Here is a 19,051-nt window from a genome sequence, read left to right as displayed (position 1 = left end):
TGGAAATTTCATAAAAAGATAGATTAATAATATGCTTTCTTGGCGAGTTTCTGGCATTTCACATTAGTGGCTTTTCGTTTATGTACTATAACGCAGCACGGCAACACATTTCGTTTGACGTTAGGGTTAGCCTGCAGGCCCGTCCAACTTTTTCGCAGCTACTTAGAGATGCGTCACTGCCAACATCAATTATCGCCGGAAAGTGGAACCAAATTTGAACGGACTTTGATGATTTTATTAGGGGTTGACCTGTGAGCGCTTCACTGTGCCTTTGTAATGTCCGAACTTACTGTTCGCGAAACTGTTCTTCATGACGCTACTTATTATATTATGTATAGTGATAGATTATGTAAGTATAGTGAAAATGCAGAGAACTGCATTTTCCGATTAGTCGCTCGTCGGCCTAGAGAACACTTTACTTTCAAAGTGTTCAAAGGGTTTAATTTTCTCTTGGAACTCTCCGAACTGAACTACCCCAATTAAATTTAGTTCTCTTGGGAACATTAAAATATTATATTTTAATTAAGCACTTGCGACGACTAATCTAGTCTAGCTTGTGCATGTTTAAGAGAGGAACTCGAAAACAAATTTACATCAATTGCAAGAGGCATATCCATCCGTAGAAAAAAAAAAGCTATTTGTCATTTGCGTAACGAAACATTGATGGTTTTATTAAAAGCTGTGCCACGGAAATTCCCGGTGAACGCTTCGTTCCAGTTAATCCAAGCGACGCATGCTGCTTTACAAAAACACGAACAGAACATGAATGAAAAACAGCCCAACCGTGTCATTTACTTAACGGTTTTATGACTGCTCTAATTCATCCTATAATATTCCCAAATCTATCTAAACGTTTCCTATATAAGCTTACCTGGCAAAGCAGAGCGATAGGCCATTAAATGAAAACAAAGTTCTTTATTATTATTACATACAGAATAACTAACAACCTGCAAAAGTGCAACCTATTCCGGCCTCAGCTTTTGGCGTTTGGCGTTCTGTGGCGATCGCTTATAACCTTGAAAAAGATGTTTTGAATTTCCCGCCCGAACTCGACGTGAACCAAATATGATTTGGGAGAGATAATATGCGTTGCTCTGCGTAGAAGCCACGAATCATAGGCGTGTCACTGTGAGCCCTAACGTTGACAGATGATGATAAAGGTTTTACAAAAAGAATTCGACAGACGTGTAAACAGGCAATTGGCATAAGAGCAGCTGAATCTGCGCTAGAAAAACCTCAGCCAAATCCACTGAATCATCTCTTGGAAGGAAACTCCGAAGAGTCGGAAAGCTAATTGCGGATTAGCTTGTGAAGGAAAGCGCAGGTTGCACTCACGGTACATTTGGTACAAGAAAGGTCAAAACATGGAATTGGAACGTCTAGAAAAATACACCTTCCATATTAACTAGCACATAACTAAACTTATCGTGTACACGCTGTCTGCTCAGCGCGAGAAGCACGTAATTTTTGTGGCAGTCTGTTTTAACAATTCACGCTTGCAGAATCTGTTTGCAACGTTGCCATTTCGATCGATACGTATAGACGATCTTTCTCCACTCCAGCTCAAAGTATATTCTGTTCGTTTCCACATTACTCATTCGTAGACCAATAAATGACAGCAATAACCAGTTTCTACTTCAATATAAATATGAATTTCGCGCATGCCACGAAGTGACAAAGTGACGCGATTGCAGTATTGACGCCCCATTCGCGAGACAGTCACTAGGTTTGTAGGATTATCACTAGTAAGACAAAGGCTTCTATTTATGACGCTTCTATTTCAGCTCCATGTCCAGTGATGTGCGTCGTTTTCGGCTAAAGTATGACTCGCGCCCAAATATTAAAAATAGTGGTATTTATAACATCAGGAGGAAGCTGTACCTTCATCTGAAGAATCCATCATTAGGAAATAACCATTACGAATATATGTATAGGAGGTGCAGCTGGTCACTTCTACGTAACAAATCCAGCAGCATAAACAGTGACCAAGATCACTCACTGATCGGCTGATTCTATTTACCATTAGGGTGTATGGTGCGTACGATCCGGAAAGAGCATTAGCCAGCGCAGTCGACGCAGCCGCTACGACAAAACACGTTGCTGTCACTACAGTGACTCTCTGATGTTATCGTAAATAGATATAATTGATATTTAGCTCGAGTACTGAAAATGCCCAAAGAGCTGGTACTAATCATAGCTATAGTAGGAAGGAGATTTTCGATATACACATAGGCGCATTTGAACGGAGTGCTTTGTAGCAGTCAACAGTGGATCCGCTGCGATCACGCGGAAAGTAACACATTCGCGGCCGATGAGGGCGCGATCACGAGGTCAGCTGCCAACGTACATTGGCCACATCGTGTAAGGACAGGACAATCAGACGGGCTAAAGCCTACCGAATAACAGCAGCCGAAAAAAAATTCAAACGCAATAGTTCTATTGGCGAAAACCCTCGAACGAATTCTAATCCGTTCAACAGTGTCGCACGGGGTTTGACAGCAGGAGTCGATTCGATCCGCTTCGGCTTGATGAAAAGGACGCAAAGCACAAAAACAACGAACTAACGCTAAATCCTCTTCACTTTATTGGAGGAACACAGTCAGTAATTAATAAATAGCTACAGGTAGTAGGTTAAAGTTCGCATTCGAAATGACTGCGCATGACTTTGCGCATACTGCTAACACGCAAAAGGACATTTATTTGCAGATAAAGTTGTAATTTATTCTTCTATGTTTCAATGTATATGACGATAATAATATCATGATGGCCGTTCGGTCCGTCACGTATTACTATTATAGGAGATCATGCAAGCAATGACTGGTCTTGTCGTATCCATTCGGGTAAGCCAAAAAAGGAAAAAAAAGGAGAATGATTTAGCGTTCAATTAGTGTCGATGAAGGAAGCGAAGAAGCAGGCAAACTCCCTCTGGGATTAAACATTGAAGAAAACATGCCGTTACTAATTTTCGAGTTTCGAAACTCAAAATAACCCGTATTCAAAAAAAGACCAATGTAGAAAGGAAAAATCGTTTTTGTTCCTCTATCCCCTCCCCCCGTTACCATCCTAATTCCGTCCTAGTTAAGGACTGTTTTAGACAGCTGGCCTCTTTCTGCACACAACGAAACATGTCCATTCTTCATTCCACACTCAACCCACCCTACGTCTGGTCGGCGAAAACGTTATTGCTGCACCGTCACAAGAACTAAAAATTTTATCCTTCTCTATCTGAAAAGGGGACGCCACCGTTCCTCTCGCTGTCAATAAGTGGGACAGTTCACAACTGTCACGGGTACGTATTTTATAAATACAACCAATAGATAGGTCATGAGAGGCAGTGTACCTTCAGATCTGCCCTTACACACTACACTAACTTAAACGTCAACTAACAGTTCAGCCACGTATAACAGTTGCGATAGCAATCATCGCCTTAGATATGCAGACATACACTGCTGCAGACAGCTAGCCAATTACCAACCAGAAAACAAGATGGCTAAAGCTGGTCTACGGAGCTGCAGTTTAAATGGATCAACAAGATCACTTAGTTACGTCCAACAAACAGCCGATTTCCGCTCTGTGTCGTGGTATTGCTTTCTTCGACCCGATCGGACCGGCCAAGAGGCCAATTTAATTGCCGAATCGCAGCATTAACAATCACTTGTATAGTCGTTGCATGCTATTGTGTGCTATACAGTATCGAATAACTGCCAAATCAATTATTTCAAATAAAATTCTAAAGCTTGCATTATTGCACCGTATAAAAGTACTAAACTGTTTACCCATTTGTACTAGATAACAGCTAACAGACGAATACACCTTTAATCCTGTGACCTTTCCCCGGGTTACAACAGTGGAAAAAGCAAAACCAAAAATATGTTTCGCAATGCGACTCTAAATTGAACCCATGCATCCAGTCGATGACCCCGATTACCGCAGTGGCCAATTTGTTCCATATTTAATATTATAATTAGTCAAGTGATGTATTATTTTGCGTAAAACATCTGCGTAAGCGTCATATATATATATATATATATATATAGTACGTACAACAGCATTTCGTCGTGCGAGCAAATTAGATAGAGTATAATATAGATTACAACATAGGAATATGGTCGTTTCCGTAATTTGCATTCCTCCTCCATTACGTAATTGCAAACCTTAACAGTAATACAGAAGATCTTGTTAATAGTATATCACTATGCTAATTAATTGTGTTACTAGTACGAAAAACAAATGACACTGTGAACGTTTTCAAATAACCTCTCCCTAATACGCAGCGTTTCTATTGCAGGTATAGTTCAATTTAGTCGGGGTTAAATGCCAACGTCAGCTAAGTAGCTGAACTAATCAAAGTAACTATTTTTATGATGATAATTATTCGTTTCATTTGTATCGTTTTTTTTCATTGGCGATTCTCGAAATGTAAGGTTTTCTTTTTGTTATTATTATTATGATATCGGCCTTCGGCGAATCAACCTTAACCGCACCGTTACTCACCCGACAGAACGCTGGTACACAGCAAAGGTAGTTTACCGACACTGGGAACTCCATTATGAGTACAGTTCGCTGGTTTCTATAGTGGACGCTTCTACCCGCTAGTGAGAGCCTCTAGTTTACCCATACATCGCTACTCGGGCCATATCAACACGCCTAGACTTCCAATAGCATAATCTCAGCGCTAACTATCATAAGCCGCTTGATTTGATCAGGAAACAGTTGTTAAACAGTCAAAAGATCAAAACAGTTCTAAGCAAACTTATCAATCAACCAAGCGTTGCCATGTTTCTTCAGTTTGGTCCGGGTACGATTCAGCTAACGCCTACACAATACGTTCAATGTTGCCAATTGCTTATCATTGAAGGATGTCACTTCTATAAGGGTATAAACCGGCAGGCTCCCCTATGCAAGCTTTAACTAATTGTATAGCTATTAACAATATCACTGATCCATATAGACGTTAGCGTACACCTCGATGCACAAATATAGTTCGCACACTTTCTGTCGAGAAATAAAGTAGAGGATGATTCGAAATGACTCGTCAGCCGTACATAAAATTAAACACACCTACGCAACTCTGAGACTATGGGGGACAGAAAAAAGAAAGGAAGAACGCCCTCTTCTCGATATCTGCCTCTTATTTCCACACTTGCACGTTCCTTGTGGCTTTGAATAGCTTCTCCATCGAGCTAATGCAAGGTATGCTTCTCTCGCGTCGTCGAATGCTACGTGGAATCCAGACGTTTCTAGCTATGACGCATCTTCCGCCCTCTACTACACATGTTTAGAGATCTGGCGGCTTAGATATTTCTTCTGTTCGATCATGCCATATGGTTACCTTACCATATTATCTACAGCGATTTGTACAGGGTTTGTTTTAGTTCATAAACAGCTAGAGTTCACTCCTGATGGTTCCAAGCGGTTGCTACGCGGACGATATTCTAGTACTCGGTGTTTATTTGCACGGGTTCTCACTCTACTTAGTTACATGTAGCATAATCGATAGCTAACTGGTAGAAACAACTCCGGTCGGTATGGCACCCGGCACTCACAGCATTTATCCTCTGATGACAAATAGTCAGATCTTCAGAATTTCAGCTAAATCAGCTTCTATTTCGATTGTACATAGAGATATTTCGATGGCAAACATGGTGTGCCCGCTCAATTTCGACATGTTGAACTCAGCCTAATAAGAGCGTGAAGAACGGAAACGATTGGTACTAGCTGTATTTCGCTGGCACAATAGCGGTTCCGTATTTTCATACCTCATCACTCCATCTTCTATCACGTTCCGCTTTCCTCTGGTCAAGTCGCCATGGAGCAAATATGTATCATACTGAACCGAGATTTTTCGAGATCCTACGTCATCTGACTTTCCTTCTACTACCCACCAAACAAAGCGTGTTACACTATCACAGTGTTATAGGCACGGACGGTAATATATTTTGGTCAGACAAAACCAGCGCTCACTCAGCAAATGGCGTCCGCTTCTTCTGCTTTGTAGCGTATCCAAACGCCACCAGCCAATCAATTTTATTTAACGCGTCTTTCTTAGACTCACGTATTATTACTACTGTTATTGCAATTGTTTTGCCAACAGCATTCCTTGTCCGTATCTCTGCCGCGACGGCAGTCCGAGTAGATCTGCGATGTACCTAGTACTCGTCGTCGATATTGACAGGGTGGCCGTCCGTATTATCGTCAGCTTCATTAACGAACTCAGTGGCTCTGAACAGATGGAGCAAAATAATCACCATGACCACATCAGGCCATTACTACCAGTAACACCAACGTTCCTCGCTGTATATTCCCTGTGCCTGATCCTGCGGACGGCTCAATGGCCGCAAACTATCGCTAGCGTCATCATTAAGGTAACACCTTGCCATCTACTGCAGCCACAGTGCCATCGTGAATTTCGCCGATACAAGGTAGTCGAACGGACGCTGTAGACGACACTGTAGTAGTTTTTCCTCGGCATTACTGCTGTTGCCTTTGTACAGCCATCACGCCTACAAACGGCTCGTAGTCACACGTGTTTTACCGACGATACGGCAGTAAAAACTGTTTGTTTCTCGGCTACCGAATGTAGATGGCAACAGCTTAGTCTATACAGAGACCTGTACTGACAGTGGCTTAAAGACGTACAAGGTTGCTGGATCGTTCCATTGTGTCGATCGTGCTGTTGCGGCACGTTCTAGCAGCAGGATAAAGAGGAGACCAAGAAGCCCTTTTAAAATGAAGCAATTCTGGAGCGTATTAGAGACGAATGGACCGAATTGCACTACGTGTCGTTTGCTGGTAAACAATAATCAACGCCCGTGTCATGCTGCTGGCTAACTCAGCTAACTTATGATCAGCGCTGTGTACCTGCATTTTCTAGGTGGGCGGGACGAAAACGACATTAGACCCTAATGTAAAAAGCTCAATAAAGCAGTTCAATCAGCACAAATGCACAAATCACAGCGTCAACTACTAAGAGGCAGAAGCTTGTTATTGGACATAACAAGCCTCCGCGCAGAAGTTGATTAGCCGGCACGCGCCAAATGAGTAGATGTACACAAATGTCTTCCCATCGCTGCTTTTTCAGTTGATACAATAATGAAAGATACAGAATGAATCGATAAAAAACACCGCGGTCTTTAGTATCTTGCACAGACTCGATTCGACATTTCAGACAGCGAAAATAAGGTTGGCTCTATCAGTGTTGCAGGGGCAGATGCACGTACCGTTCGTATAGCTTTGCGATGTCCGAAATTTCCCTTATTGGAGTACTGTGCAAGAAAGGACTTATCAGGGTATCGCCCTTTCGACAGCAGCGTTACCGCAGATGTAAATCTAGTGCAGTTCAATGAAAATGATGTTTCTTAAAAGTTCCACGCTTAGCTTCAATGACAGTCACAGTAGTGTCTAAAACAAGCATTTCTGCGAGAGTACAACTGTTAGCTCAAGCGACGCTTTAGTTAGAACGCTTATATTCTTTTTTTCCAGAATAATATAGTCGATAAGGATAACAAAAAACTGTTGACTACGAGTTTGAAACGACCGTAAGTGGCACAACTCCTGCAACTCCTGTACAATCCTGGTTCTGGCCCCATTAAAAGTGCCAATGAGAATGTCTGGGCACCTCTTCAGTGCGTCACTCGTCACGCTACACAATACGATTCTCACGCAGATCAAACGTGTCCAAACCCCCAGCCGCTTAATAATTACTTAAATACTAACTAATCAAAGGCGTTCAGGATGATACACTGTTTTATCAACACATTTACAAGAGCAAAATAATCTTGCCACCGTCATTGATTATTTCTAGTGTCGACTACCAGGGACGTTCACTTTAAGACATACTGCTTCATCAGGTTTCGTGGTCACACACTGACTCCGAAAGATTCAGAATGCACGGAGAGGACAGATCTGGCTCCGAACATTACGGCACTACGTCGACATGGATGGATAGCATCCATGAAAACGGAGAGACGGCGTCGTTGACGGGCCAAATACTCAATGAACCCAAAAACATAACAACGGAAAAGGCGACACAGGCAACAGATTCTTGAGCTAGCAGTCACTTTTTGTGGAAACTCAGCAGGGATGGCGGAAATTCGTCTCCTGCCTGTCAATCCGATCGTGGACTTTGTTGTCATCGTTCTACGAGAGATGCAACACGCTGCCACCGGCGGTGTTACCGATAGCCAGAAGTCTTAAGCACTTTACATATAGAAAGAGCACCGCCCTACACTCATAAGCATTCACACATACACTAAAAGGCACAAGGAGACGCATTCGCAGAGACCATCGTTCGTTAACCTGCCACAGCAACCGCGGGGCAGTTTGCTTTGGAACAGTACAGAGGTTCCTATTATAACAAAAGAGTTTTTCATAGCTACAAAAACGTAACGTCAAAGAATACGTAGTACGACCGCACACCCGGGTATGCGGTATATACACATATGTCTACATACATATATATATATGTATACATATATATGGGGTTTGGTTATCCTCTGAGCTTCTTTCCTATCAACCAGTACACCACAGCTATGTCCTATAAGTCAACCACAGGAGACGCAGACAGTTATAAATTATTAGCATACACTGGCCACCGGCACAACACCACACATTACTTTAGGCTATAGTCCATCCTCGTAATGGTGCAGTATTAACGTCTGTACCTGCTAAACATAGCAACGCGTGAGGTAGTTTAGGTTTGTAATCAAACGTGCTGTTAATCCATTTCGTGTCAGCCGGCTGTCTGGCGCAACCCTCGACGGCAGTACCCGACGGGAAATTCAAGAGAATTATGCCATAGGACATCCATCAGAGATGCTGCTGGTTTGCTACAGTTCATCGCAGCACCAGTAGCTGAGATGCTTGTTGGTTGCATTCAGTCAGGAAACGCCTTCGTTATACTGCTGCTATGATTACAGGCATCTCTGACTGGCCACTGAGAGTTAAATACAACTAAATAATTATAGCATTGTTTGTTTATGTACCTGGCTGCCTTCGGTACTATGATGGCCAATTTCGCAATTCATCGCTCTGTTTTTGTCATAATTTTGTTTTCAAATTCAACAAAAAAAAAAAGGAAAACATCGAAACTTAAATTTCTTTCAGGAATCTGACGTTGAATACAAGACTCGCAGCATCCACCTACATCGGCCAGATCGTGCGGCGTGCGTATATTTAAGCATTTTACTGCGGCCAGCCGGATGTTTTTCTACTTGCGTGGGCTGCTATTATGAGACAGAACGAACAACTGCGGTGAACGAATCGCACAAAAACATCAACAATAACAAGCAGAAGTAATTATCCGGCAATAAGTTGTACAATACAATGAAGAAATCAAAGAAAATGAACCAGAAACTGACCGTAGATCTAGCCAAATTATAATAGGATTGCATAAACCAATGACTACACTATTATTATTCGACTCAACTCCTTTAGAAGAACAATTCGCTCTGGCACAGTGTATTTACGTGTAAGCGAATTTTTTACAGTGGATATATGCGTATGGTATATTTATGGTAGTTGTGCGGACAAGTAATCAGCATGTCCTTACTGCTAAGCACGATTAACCTGCAGCCAGCATAAAAATTAGAAATACCTTCCGAAACTCTGAAAATTAGATCTTCGCCTAAGTAAAATAGACATATATGGTGAAGAATGTTTACTTGACTTTTTTCTTATATGACGAAAATTTTCTGTTAATTTTTGAAATAATTTTTTAACACTGGAATAAGTTGATAGGTGTCAATTTTGTAGATCTGTTAGCCTATACGTTAACACTTGTTTTGACGATGTGAAGAATCGAAAACTGAAAACGTCTGCCTAGGATAAACAAAGGTCGACAACTTACTTTAAATTAAGCATTAGGAAATATGGCCGAGTGAGATTTGTTTGACACTTCATCAAAAGAAGAAGTCAACGGCCGTCACAAAGTTTCAGTTAGGCGCCGTAGCCTTTGTTAAAATGTTTGTCGTAGAGCCCTAACGGTAAACCCATAATTCTAGCTTCTTCCGGTGCGGGATGCCCATTCGGGACATTCTGAACTAAGCTAGCATTTTTGACTAAGCTTGATTTATGGCTATACGTCATGCATGAAATCTTCGATCATACATCCGAGTCCCAATGACAAACGAATATGACGCCATAGCTCCTCCCTGATACAATACATCACAGATTATGTCTGAGCCTTTCAATTCACTTTACATTAGTCATCGTCATATGCTGCAGTCAGCGTCTAAATAATAGTCATAGTAATAGTAAGTTATAATAAGTAATAAAACAACTCAACTTTTTGTGTTATTTAAAAAATGAAAGATACACTGGTAATATGTTTGCTAAGATACTCATGGCCTTTATAATTGTCTAGAACCTTTTTAAGTTAAATTAGGTTTCCGTTAGCTAGACAGCTCCAGGGCTGATTGTGAGTACAGAGAAATAACACTTTTCTGGCACTTATTGCTGCATTAACTTGTTGTTTTGTCAGTGCCGAACTTGCATCCTCTTTCATTGCCCATAAACATTCTATAGTAGAACAGACCTAAGTCTCGTGACATAATTTTACCGTTAGTCGGCTCCCATCTGTAAACACTGGGTAATCAAACTCTTCTGTGCTACTTTCATTATCTCTGTCAGCATCATTCTCATTAGCCTCCAATGAGCTCGCGTCATCACTGCCCCTGTCCTTACAGTCATCGTAAACGTCTTTGGAATGAAGCCATTGCCATCGCTGGCACTCGCACGTGTGCAGGGACTACCTTTAACAGCCATTGACTGTTGGATCTCAACATCCAATTCACCTTGCATGCAGCTGTAGATCACTAACCGATTGTCTCATCCCGTTTTCAACTTTTCGATATCCTTCTACACGATCTCTTGCTTCAAGGTAACTGGCGATATAACCCAGAGACGTCTCATGGAAAGTCATACCGATACTGCAACGAAATGCACTGAAATGTTGTTGATTCGTCGTGATTACACAGAATCGGAAACAGGCCTTTATAACGATATTTTCTTAGGATAATTCGTGTTATTGTTGTCTCTAGGGGCTGTCGTCATCAAGGCGTTGGCTACCGGCATTTCCTATGACTGAGTCATTTTGACTGGACTAACACTATCTGCTTATTGCCTCGGCATACTTCTTGGCTCCTTTACTAATGCAGAACCAACCTGAACAACTGTAGGATTTCCGCGTTTCCACCAAACGTTTGTCCCTTGGTAGTAATTTTCGCTGGTACATATGTTTGTCGTATTCAAACATAACAGATAATCTGCAATGATGTTTCCATGGCTACAAAGGCTGCACCAGCAGTTGCGCATTGTAAAAAGTATCTCCACAAAGCAAGTTAACAAGCAGTGCAGTGTAGGTGAATAAACCAGTGTTGGCAAATAGAAGAACCAGCTGTGATTATCGACTGATCATCGAGTCGATATTATTCAACTACCTGCGTCTGCAGGATGACGCCGTAGGTCCAAGTTCGCCAAAATTTTCACACAGTATTTGCACAGGTTGATTAAAACTTCCAAGTTCCAATTATTGAGGAACTCTCCTTTATTATTGTTATTATTATTATTATAAACTGAGATTCGTTTGAATACTATTTTAAGTTAGAAATCAATTCGTCCTCAACATTATACCAGACACAGGTTATACCAGTGTACAGATACCATTAAACTGTCACTATCAATGAAACTTGATGTAGAGACGAAAATAGCCGTAAATCCCCCTCAACAGATGTGAACCAAAAATCGCTTATTAGATTCATTGCCTGGACGACTGAAAGCAAAACATGACCGCCAAACGGGGGCATTCCAAGGTCAACGAAAACTTTCCGCCCATAGGCTGCACCATACCGATGCTACACCTAATACTACCAGTCGATGACACTAACTCTACCTCATCGTACGGTCTTGGAAATACTGCATTGGACACATAGCTCACACAATCGCCACGGGAAATGGTAGCATCGCTCAGCCTGACGCAAGAGACATCCAAACGACTTAATCCTACGCAGCTGTAGTTGATAGAGCTGATTCAGTATTGGAAAGCAACGCCATGGCACGTTCAGTAGGCACCGGATGTCAGACTGCTACGCAGCATCACTCAGAAAATTCACGACTCCACGTCAGTCACGTCACTCGCTCTATTATATATATATATATAGCGATATCCATTATCCAGCACACTGTCCGCCGCCTTCTGCCGCCACCATCTTTCGATAAAACCAATCGTGGAACTTATTGTAAGTAGGGGTGTCGCTACTTAGGTGTATAGGTATCATTTGAGTAACGTTTGAATGCGATCAGCAACGGCGGCAATAATAGTTTAAAAATCGTATCAATGTATGTAACCTACTCTGTAACAATAACCCTGTACTACTTCCCATCATTATAAGTAATAATACTTTCAAACGGTCGACGAGTTGTTTGCTGTTTAAGATATTTGTATTTTGTTCGCGTCAAAGAAAAGCATATATTGCCTTCGTGTGTCAACTTCAAAACTGTTAGAAGTAAGCCACATACACAGATTTGAAGAAGTATTATTGGATGTAATGGACAAATTGTTTTGGAATTAATGAATACATTATAAAACTATATAATAATTTATGCACATTACTTAATATTATTAATTATACAATGCACATATATTTTTGTAGCTATAGCACTCCAATTGCTGTGTATGACGTTTTGCGGAGGCAGACATGACTGAGTATATTTAGGCATGAAAAAGCTCCACTACTTACAGGCATTGTAATATATCGTATATGATTTAAAGCGTTGTAAAAGATTACCGAAAACTATTGAATAACCTACTTGAGATCAAGTACAATCAGCTTGAAAACATACATACGTGTACCCTTTTCGAAAAATGGAGCAATTCTTTGAAGCGTAACAGATTGTACCATTATTTCCGTATATTAAATGGTATGTTCCGAGCAGGCAACTAAACAAATTAAGCCTTCAGCAAACACCAGTTGAAATATGTCACATTAGTTTGAGACTGGACGATTTCCTGTTAGCTCTTCGTTCTCTCTTTTTTTTTATTTAAAACTGCTCTGTTTTATTTGTTTCAAGGCCATCTATAATCGACTGGTAAAAAGTTTAGTTTCCTTAGTCTGGTGAGTCATGGTTGCTGAAAGAAATCTATGCCTACCATGAAACTAGGCACACATCAGTCTAATTCCTGCTTATTCTCAAAAATGACAAACCCCACTTAAGTAGAAATTTGTTACACGGATCTTACAATACCGCGTTACCTTGGGTATGTTATATTTTCGATAATTCATGTATAAACAAGCAGACTGTGCTTTCGTCTGTCAACTTTGAAGTCGTTAAAATAACTTTACGAAGAGCTCAACACGGTGCTACAGAAACAGTATAGAATGACGATAATTACATTTTCATACGTTGGTATGCCACTTTCCAGAAATTCTGGTTTTCCCTCTGAAGGTTTCAAATTATCCTCCATGTTTCAGATGAAAAACGACATACAGAAGCCTACTAGATATGAAGGCTTTACTTATCACGCAGTCATCGAAACATCTGAACTATTTTGCACATGATTAAGGTTTCCGTTGTACTAGCTTTAATTATCCGACCAGCCTCTCTCATCTAGGTACAGATCCAATGAAGCTGGAAACCTGTATTTAGAAACAACCGAAACACACATCACATTGTTTCGACCTATTTCGGAATTCACTAACCAGTGCGTTCTGACCAATACGGTAACAGCAAGCCTATCAATCAATAAATTTTGCGCTTGAATTTTGCAGGCACCCATGCCTATACCATATGTGCTTCGTACGATGACTACAAAGCATTCGACAATCGATTGGTTAAGGCAAACCCAGTTCGGCTGTTCTCCACGCCATGGCTTGCTGGCCTTCGGTCTCTTTGCCTTCGTGTGGCAGTGATAGACTCTAAGTTTTCGATAGTCGGTTGTCGTTTCTCAGTGGGTTATTGCTCGTGTCAGTCACAGGCTTGCCTCACCACTTATGTACAGATATTGCTTCTGTTACCACGACGCGCCTTAGTTGTGAGAACTCGGCCGCAGTTGGTCTTCATTTCTACTAAGTGGCTCATGATACATTTTTTTGTGAGTGGCCACGAGTCGCGCACTCATTCTGTTTCACCTGCTGCGATCGTTGTTTTTGTTGGTGTTGTTGTGCTGCTGCCCAAAAGTGGCATGAAAAGCTCGAGAGGGACGGACGGCCGACCCGGCCGGCAAACCATCGTATAACGAAGGGCCAAACTGTTTTTCCGTTACTCACTTTACTGGACCAATAATATCAAAACTGGCACGTCTCTCATGCGAGCGGCAGCGGCAATTTTAGCTACCGCGAACATTGTTGCCCCAATAGCTGCAACAGCTGTAGTAGCTGCCTTAACAACACAGCGATACCCGCCGCGAACATGGCGAGATGTCCAGACATCCATGGAATTCTGCAGAAGACGCGCGGCTGCAAGCGACAACTTAGTGAATGATGCCTCCGTATTAAGGCTACATGGCAGAGATGCAACTGATGACATCCATAATAGAGTGCACCGTATCCTACGCACTATACAGCCGCCGTGCCACTGTCAAATGGCCCCCAGCGACCACTACAAAAAAACTCATATGACTAGTACTGCTTCTGTTGCTCCTTTAAGTCGAGCGTCAAGTTTAACTTAGCCGACAGCTAGATCCAACGGGCAAAACACCTTTCTTGTCGAATACACATACACCTCCACAAATAGACAAGTACAAATACGCACGAATCGTACTCACAGGCAATGGCAGATTACGGGGGGTTCTGTCTAGTAGGACGATAACTGCATAACAGGGTTAATTACCAGCAACAGCGATAGCCGCCATATTTTGGGTCAATTCATATAAAGACCATGGGGGAAAAGCTAAGTTTTCTATTACTCTATTTGTCGATGACAATGAAAAAAGCAATACGCTGTGATATCAGATCTAGCGTAGAAATCAGCTGTGCAAGGGCAGGGAGGCGGATTACTGGAGTGGACAATTGGTGGAGGTACTTAACCTCTATGTATGAAGTATGACATTTCAATGCTAGACCTTAGCCATCGAAGACTTTGGATTCTTCCGACTGCTGAACTCGTCGAATAGCCAACATGCTGGCCCTATCATTGGCCAAAAGTAGGAAAAAGCCGTACACGTTGTTTGGAAGAAATCTCTCAAAACATCTTTTGCAGCATTTCTTTCACATAGTACTCCGGTCTCCGATACCGGCTCATCCAGTTCGTGTGAACCTCGAACAGCGGCGGCAACGCTATGTCACATCCTATTCTCCCGCCACGCCTAATAAAAGACAAAATCTTAATAAGCTATTTCTTCTTTGTACAATAAAAAAAAAACTATTTACATACTGTTGAACCGTCAATAGACCAAGTTTGTGGTAGTTCAACCTAAGTATTGATTTTTTGTCGGCAAATGCACGGCGTCTATGTGTCACATGTTCTGTCATAATCACCACCACCTATCAGGCTGAATTGCCATTGTCCGGCGGAAAGGCCAATTCCAGCAAACCTGGTTGCCGACCGCTCCTGCACGCTGACAAAATGCCATAGATATATAATGCCATAGACCATTCGAAACTTCTCCAATAACAACTGCTCTTCCAGCTTAATGTGTTGGAATATATCATGTTGTCTGGAGAAACAGCTCTCTTTTTGATATCCAGATCTTTTCTGTTATAGCTATTTTAGGCATTTTATACGAGGTGGAGGAAGAATAAATGGTTCAGTTCCACAAGAATTCGTAGGCCTTCGAACTGATATCAGGATAATAGCATCGACACATTCAACACTTACAAAGAAGTACTTAGCTTCCCTGATTTATTATCCGATTCAATATGAATTCATGTTTAACAATCATCCTGTTAATTGACAGAAAATTCAAACTTACACTTTGCACAGCTGTCGGGTTAGAATAAATTCATAGGATAGGCGGGAACAACAACAACATCAGTGTCTATGGCCCGTTGATAAGGCGAGTAGTTCCGTTGGTGCTGTTGTTGTTGTTGTTTTCAGGCTCGTTATTCCCGTCGACCGTTGGTGCTATCAAGCCTGCTTTGTCTGACTCCCGCCGTCGGACACCACGATAGTTGTGTCACTCCGATGAAATAGCATGCATACATCAGCACACATTTCGAGTAAACCTCTGCTACGGTCACTAGCGTCGAAGCACACTCACACATTGATTCCAGAAGACAACGAACAAATAACACCTATTTCCGGCACCTCCGTAACTCCGTTCTAAGACAATCATAAACAATATCCACTACATATCCAGGCCTCCACTGAATAACAGGGTAGTCCTGCCATCCGCTTTTCGTGGAATAGGAACTCGAACATGCACAGGCTAACAGCGCTCAGCGTACGGGAAGGCCCCTCACGTATTCTTACGTACTGACGCGCATACATAAACAATAGAATATGGTAGAATATACGAGACACAAGCAGCAAACACGTTTCGTTCCTCTGTAAAAATTCGCTTTTTTGTCGTGCTTTCGATCGACGTTTTGTTAAATATCACACTTCGCAACACGGTACTGTACCACAGCGTTACAACCACAACAAGCCGTAAACGTTAACGGGGCGTAGGTCTGCAGATTGAACGTCGATAGCATAGTTGGGCTCAGCCAGGGGTAGTTGTTCGCTACAACGTCGTTAAAAAAGACTCAACCAACGGCTAGCGGCTCCGTGCGCACGATGTCGCCCTGCCACCCGAACCCCCAACGACTGCGTAATTGCTGCTGTCGCCCGTTGATTGCGATGCTCACTTTTGATTACTTCCGTTGCAGTGGCGTTTGTAATGCAAATCGGTAGCCAACTCCGGCGACAATGAAAAACCTGCTGCTCGCTGTATATGTACAGTGAACAACTGCGGATCGTGCAAATGTAGAACGTAGCTGGCACCCGCTACTGACTCGCATCCTCACAGAAGATTTCAGGGAACCCCGGCGGTAGCAGCGAATTATTCACAAGTTTTTCACCTTTGTGCCTCGCTCGAATCCAGGAGCCGTTCGCGACACGACAAGGAAACGTTTTCGGTCGCTGCCTAGTTCGGGTTGTTATACCCTGTCAGCTATTTACTACTGTTACATGAGGTGTTTTGCTGGTTCGTTTGCTGCTGCTGCTGTTGATTCTTGATCATTCACTCGTTCCTTTGCTGCCGCTGCGGCAGCGACGGCTCCGGCGACGGCTGCTAGCCCAACTGCTGGCTATGTTGCCGTTCTCCTTAATCGACCATTCCGTCGACAAGCAACGGCCTTTGTTTGCCTGTTTCTCGCCTCTCGAGCAGACGGCTCGTGCTGCCATATGAACAGTAGTAGTATCAGCAGCAGCGGCGGCCCTCCGCGACAATCGCACCGATATACGCAATGGCCGGGGCTAAGCGGGGTCAGCTGCGGGCGCTTCCCTGTATTGACGCTGGAGCCAGTGAACTAGCGGCTAATGTCAGTTGAGCCAGATTGGAGCGCAGCGGTCTGTGTTTACGCGGGGACCTCTCCGCTAAATAGAGGTATCACGTCGAATGACAACAGACCCGCGTCGGAATGGTACCACAGCAAAAACGTACCCAAGCTTGGTAACGGTGCCGTGGGAAATTAGCGAAAAGGTAACGCGGCAAAAAGGAATATGGCAATGGCGCGATTTCGTTTGAGTTTGCGCTGTAGATCAGTAGAGTGGGTGTACCATTTTAACGTATTATTATTACGTATACATTAAAACGTATCTTGTCTATATATTGACCCCTCTAAGTACTACGTTTACTATGAACGATGAACGAGAATTACACTAATGCGGCAACATAAAATAATGCAGAGAAACATCATTTGGTGGGTGGGTATCTATGTAGATATGTACGGCTCTTGAAAAAACCCGAAATGTAACAACTGATCTTGGGGGTGTAATTTAAAGGAATTCGTCGTGTGTCATTAACGGGTGGCCGATCGTAATGAGCTCTACAACGTGACAAAAACAATGTCACTGGATGTTCGCGTGCAATCAGTTCGAATTTGCAAGACAATACGGTGACTATTCACTTCGAAAACGATTATACTGGCCAAACGATATTTTCGTGTCAGTCTTCTCAAGGCCAAATTGTAAGCGCATTTTCTGTAGAAGCCGGCTAATGGAGACAAAGTTATGATGTGCTAGGTACTATACATTATCTGCTATTTTGCACATATTTCAGGTTACGGTAGCTAACTATTATATTGTTGTAAATCGTGCTGTCTATATAGATTGTGCGTGTAGATCGCATCTGCGTGTACAACAATTTTCAAATTGTGTCTTCCTTTTAAAGTGTTTTTTCTCTGAAATAACAGACTTATTGGTATGTAATAATTATCTCGTGAGCACATAGCAGAGACATTCGACTCACATTAATTTATGTATGTCAAAAAACTGGCTTTACGAAACAATATATATATATATATATATATATAGATTAGTTTCCGTTTCTCTCAGTATAGCATTTGTGCTTGCTACAATATTTAAAGTGCGTCCCCTGTCCTCAATAGATAGGTCTCCTTATGTATTGACGATATATACATTGAGCAATGAGGAAAAATGCTTATTGTATTTTGGTACCATCCGGGCCACTGTAAATTGGATATCTAGTCATGAATGATAGTACGTGCGATATCCTTTACCTAATAATTTTTCCTTCTGAGTACTAGAAAACGATTTTTATCGGTGGGTGTGATATACTGATTAACTGCACAACGTTTACCTTCAATAAAGGTATGAATCGGTATATGGCTAGATAATGGAGTAATCGGCCGATAACTATCAATTGAAATGAAGCGAGATTTTGTTGCGGGCTGTTATCAAAGCATGAAGCAAATTAACAACTGATTGTTAATCGTATTTAAATGACTGATACCATTTCTTGTTGTAATATCTGACTAGGATTTAAGGGCACCAGAAAACACTGTTTGTAAAACAATTGCATCATGACTTTAATTTGGTTATCAAGCTAAAATAAATATATGGTTCGCAAAAACACCATAAAATAAATATTACTGATATAGGCATTGTTCAT

The 19,051-nt window shown here is 42.0% G+C and overlaps 1 protein-coding gene and 1 long non-coding RNA gene across 6 annotated transcripts in view; one reads left to right on the top strand and one right to left on the bottom strand.

Annotated features, from left to right (window-relative positions):
• The window catches only part of Slik (Sterile20-like kinase), a 68,002-nt gene that overhangs the window by 23,862 nt on the left and 25,089 nt on the right, over positions 1 to 19,051 (bottom strand). Inside the window, exon 1 of one of the 5 annotated variants that reach the window (XM_022816024.2) lies at positions 15,908 to 16,048. The exons of 3 other annotated variants lie outside the window; for them this stretch is intronic. Coding sequence is in view for 1 of the 2 variants with exons in the window: in XM_022816023.2 (XP_022671758.1) it covers positions 4,495 to 4,548 (54 nt within the window). In the remaining variant the exon portion in view is untranslated. Of the gene's footprint in view, positions 1 to 4,494; positions 6,976 to 15,907; positions 16,049 to 19,051 lie in introns of those variants that run through there. One more of the 5 variants, XM_022816023.2, reaches the window with a different exon arrangement.
• LOC147754566 (uncharacterized) overlaps positions 1 to 19,051 on the top strand; it is a 38,128-nt gene that overhangs the window by 18,376 nt on the left and 701 nt on the right. Inside the window, exon 3 of the long non-coding RNA XR_015317903.1 lies at positions 9,106 to 18,107. This is a non-coding gene — a long non-coding RNA (uncharacterized LOC147754566). The remainder of the gene's footprint in view (positions 1 to 9,105; positions 18,108 to 19,051) is intronic.

Source organism: Varroa destructor, unplaced genomic scaffold, assembly GCF_002443255.2.
Source record: "Varroa destructor unplaced genomic scaffold, Vdes_3.0 BEIS01000007.1, whole genome shotgun sequence".
Classification (NCBI taxonomy): Eukaryota; Metazoa; Arthropoda; class Arachnida; order Mesostigmata; family Varroidae; genus Varroa; species Varroa destructor.
Note: the sequence above shows the minus strand (reverse complement) of the source record. Positions and strands in the feature narration are given on the sequence as shown.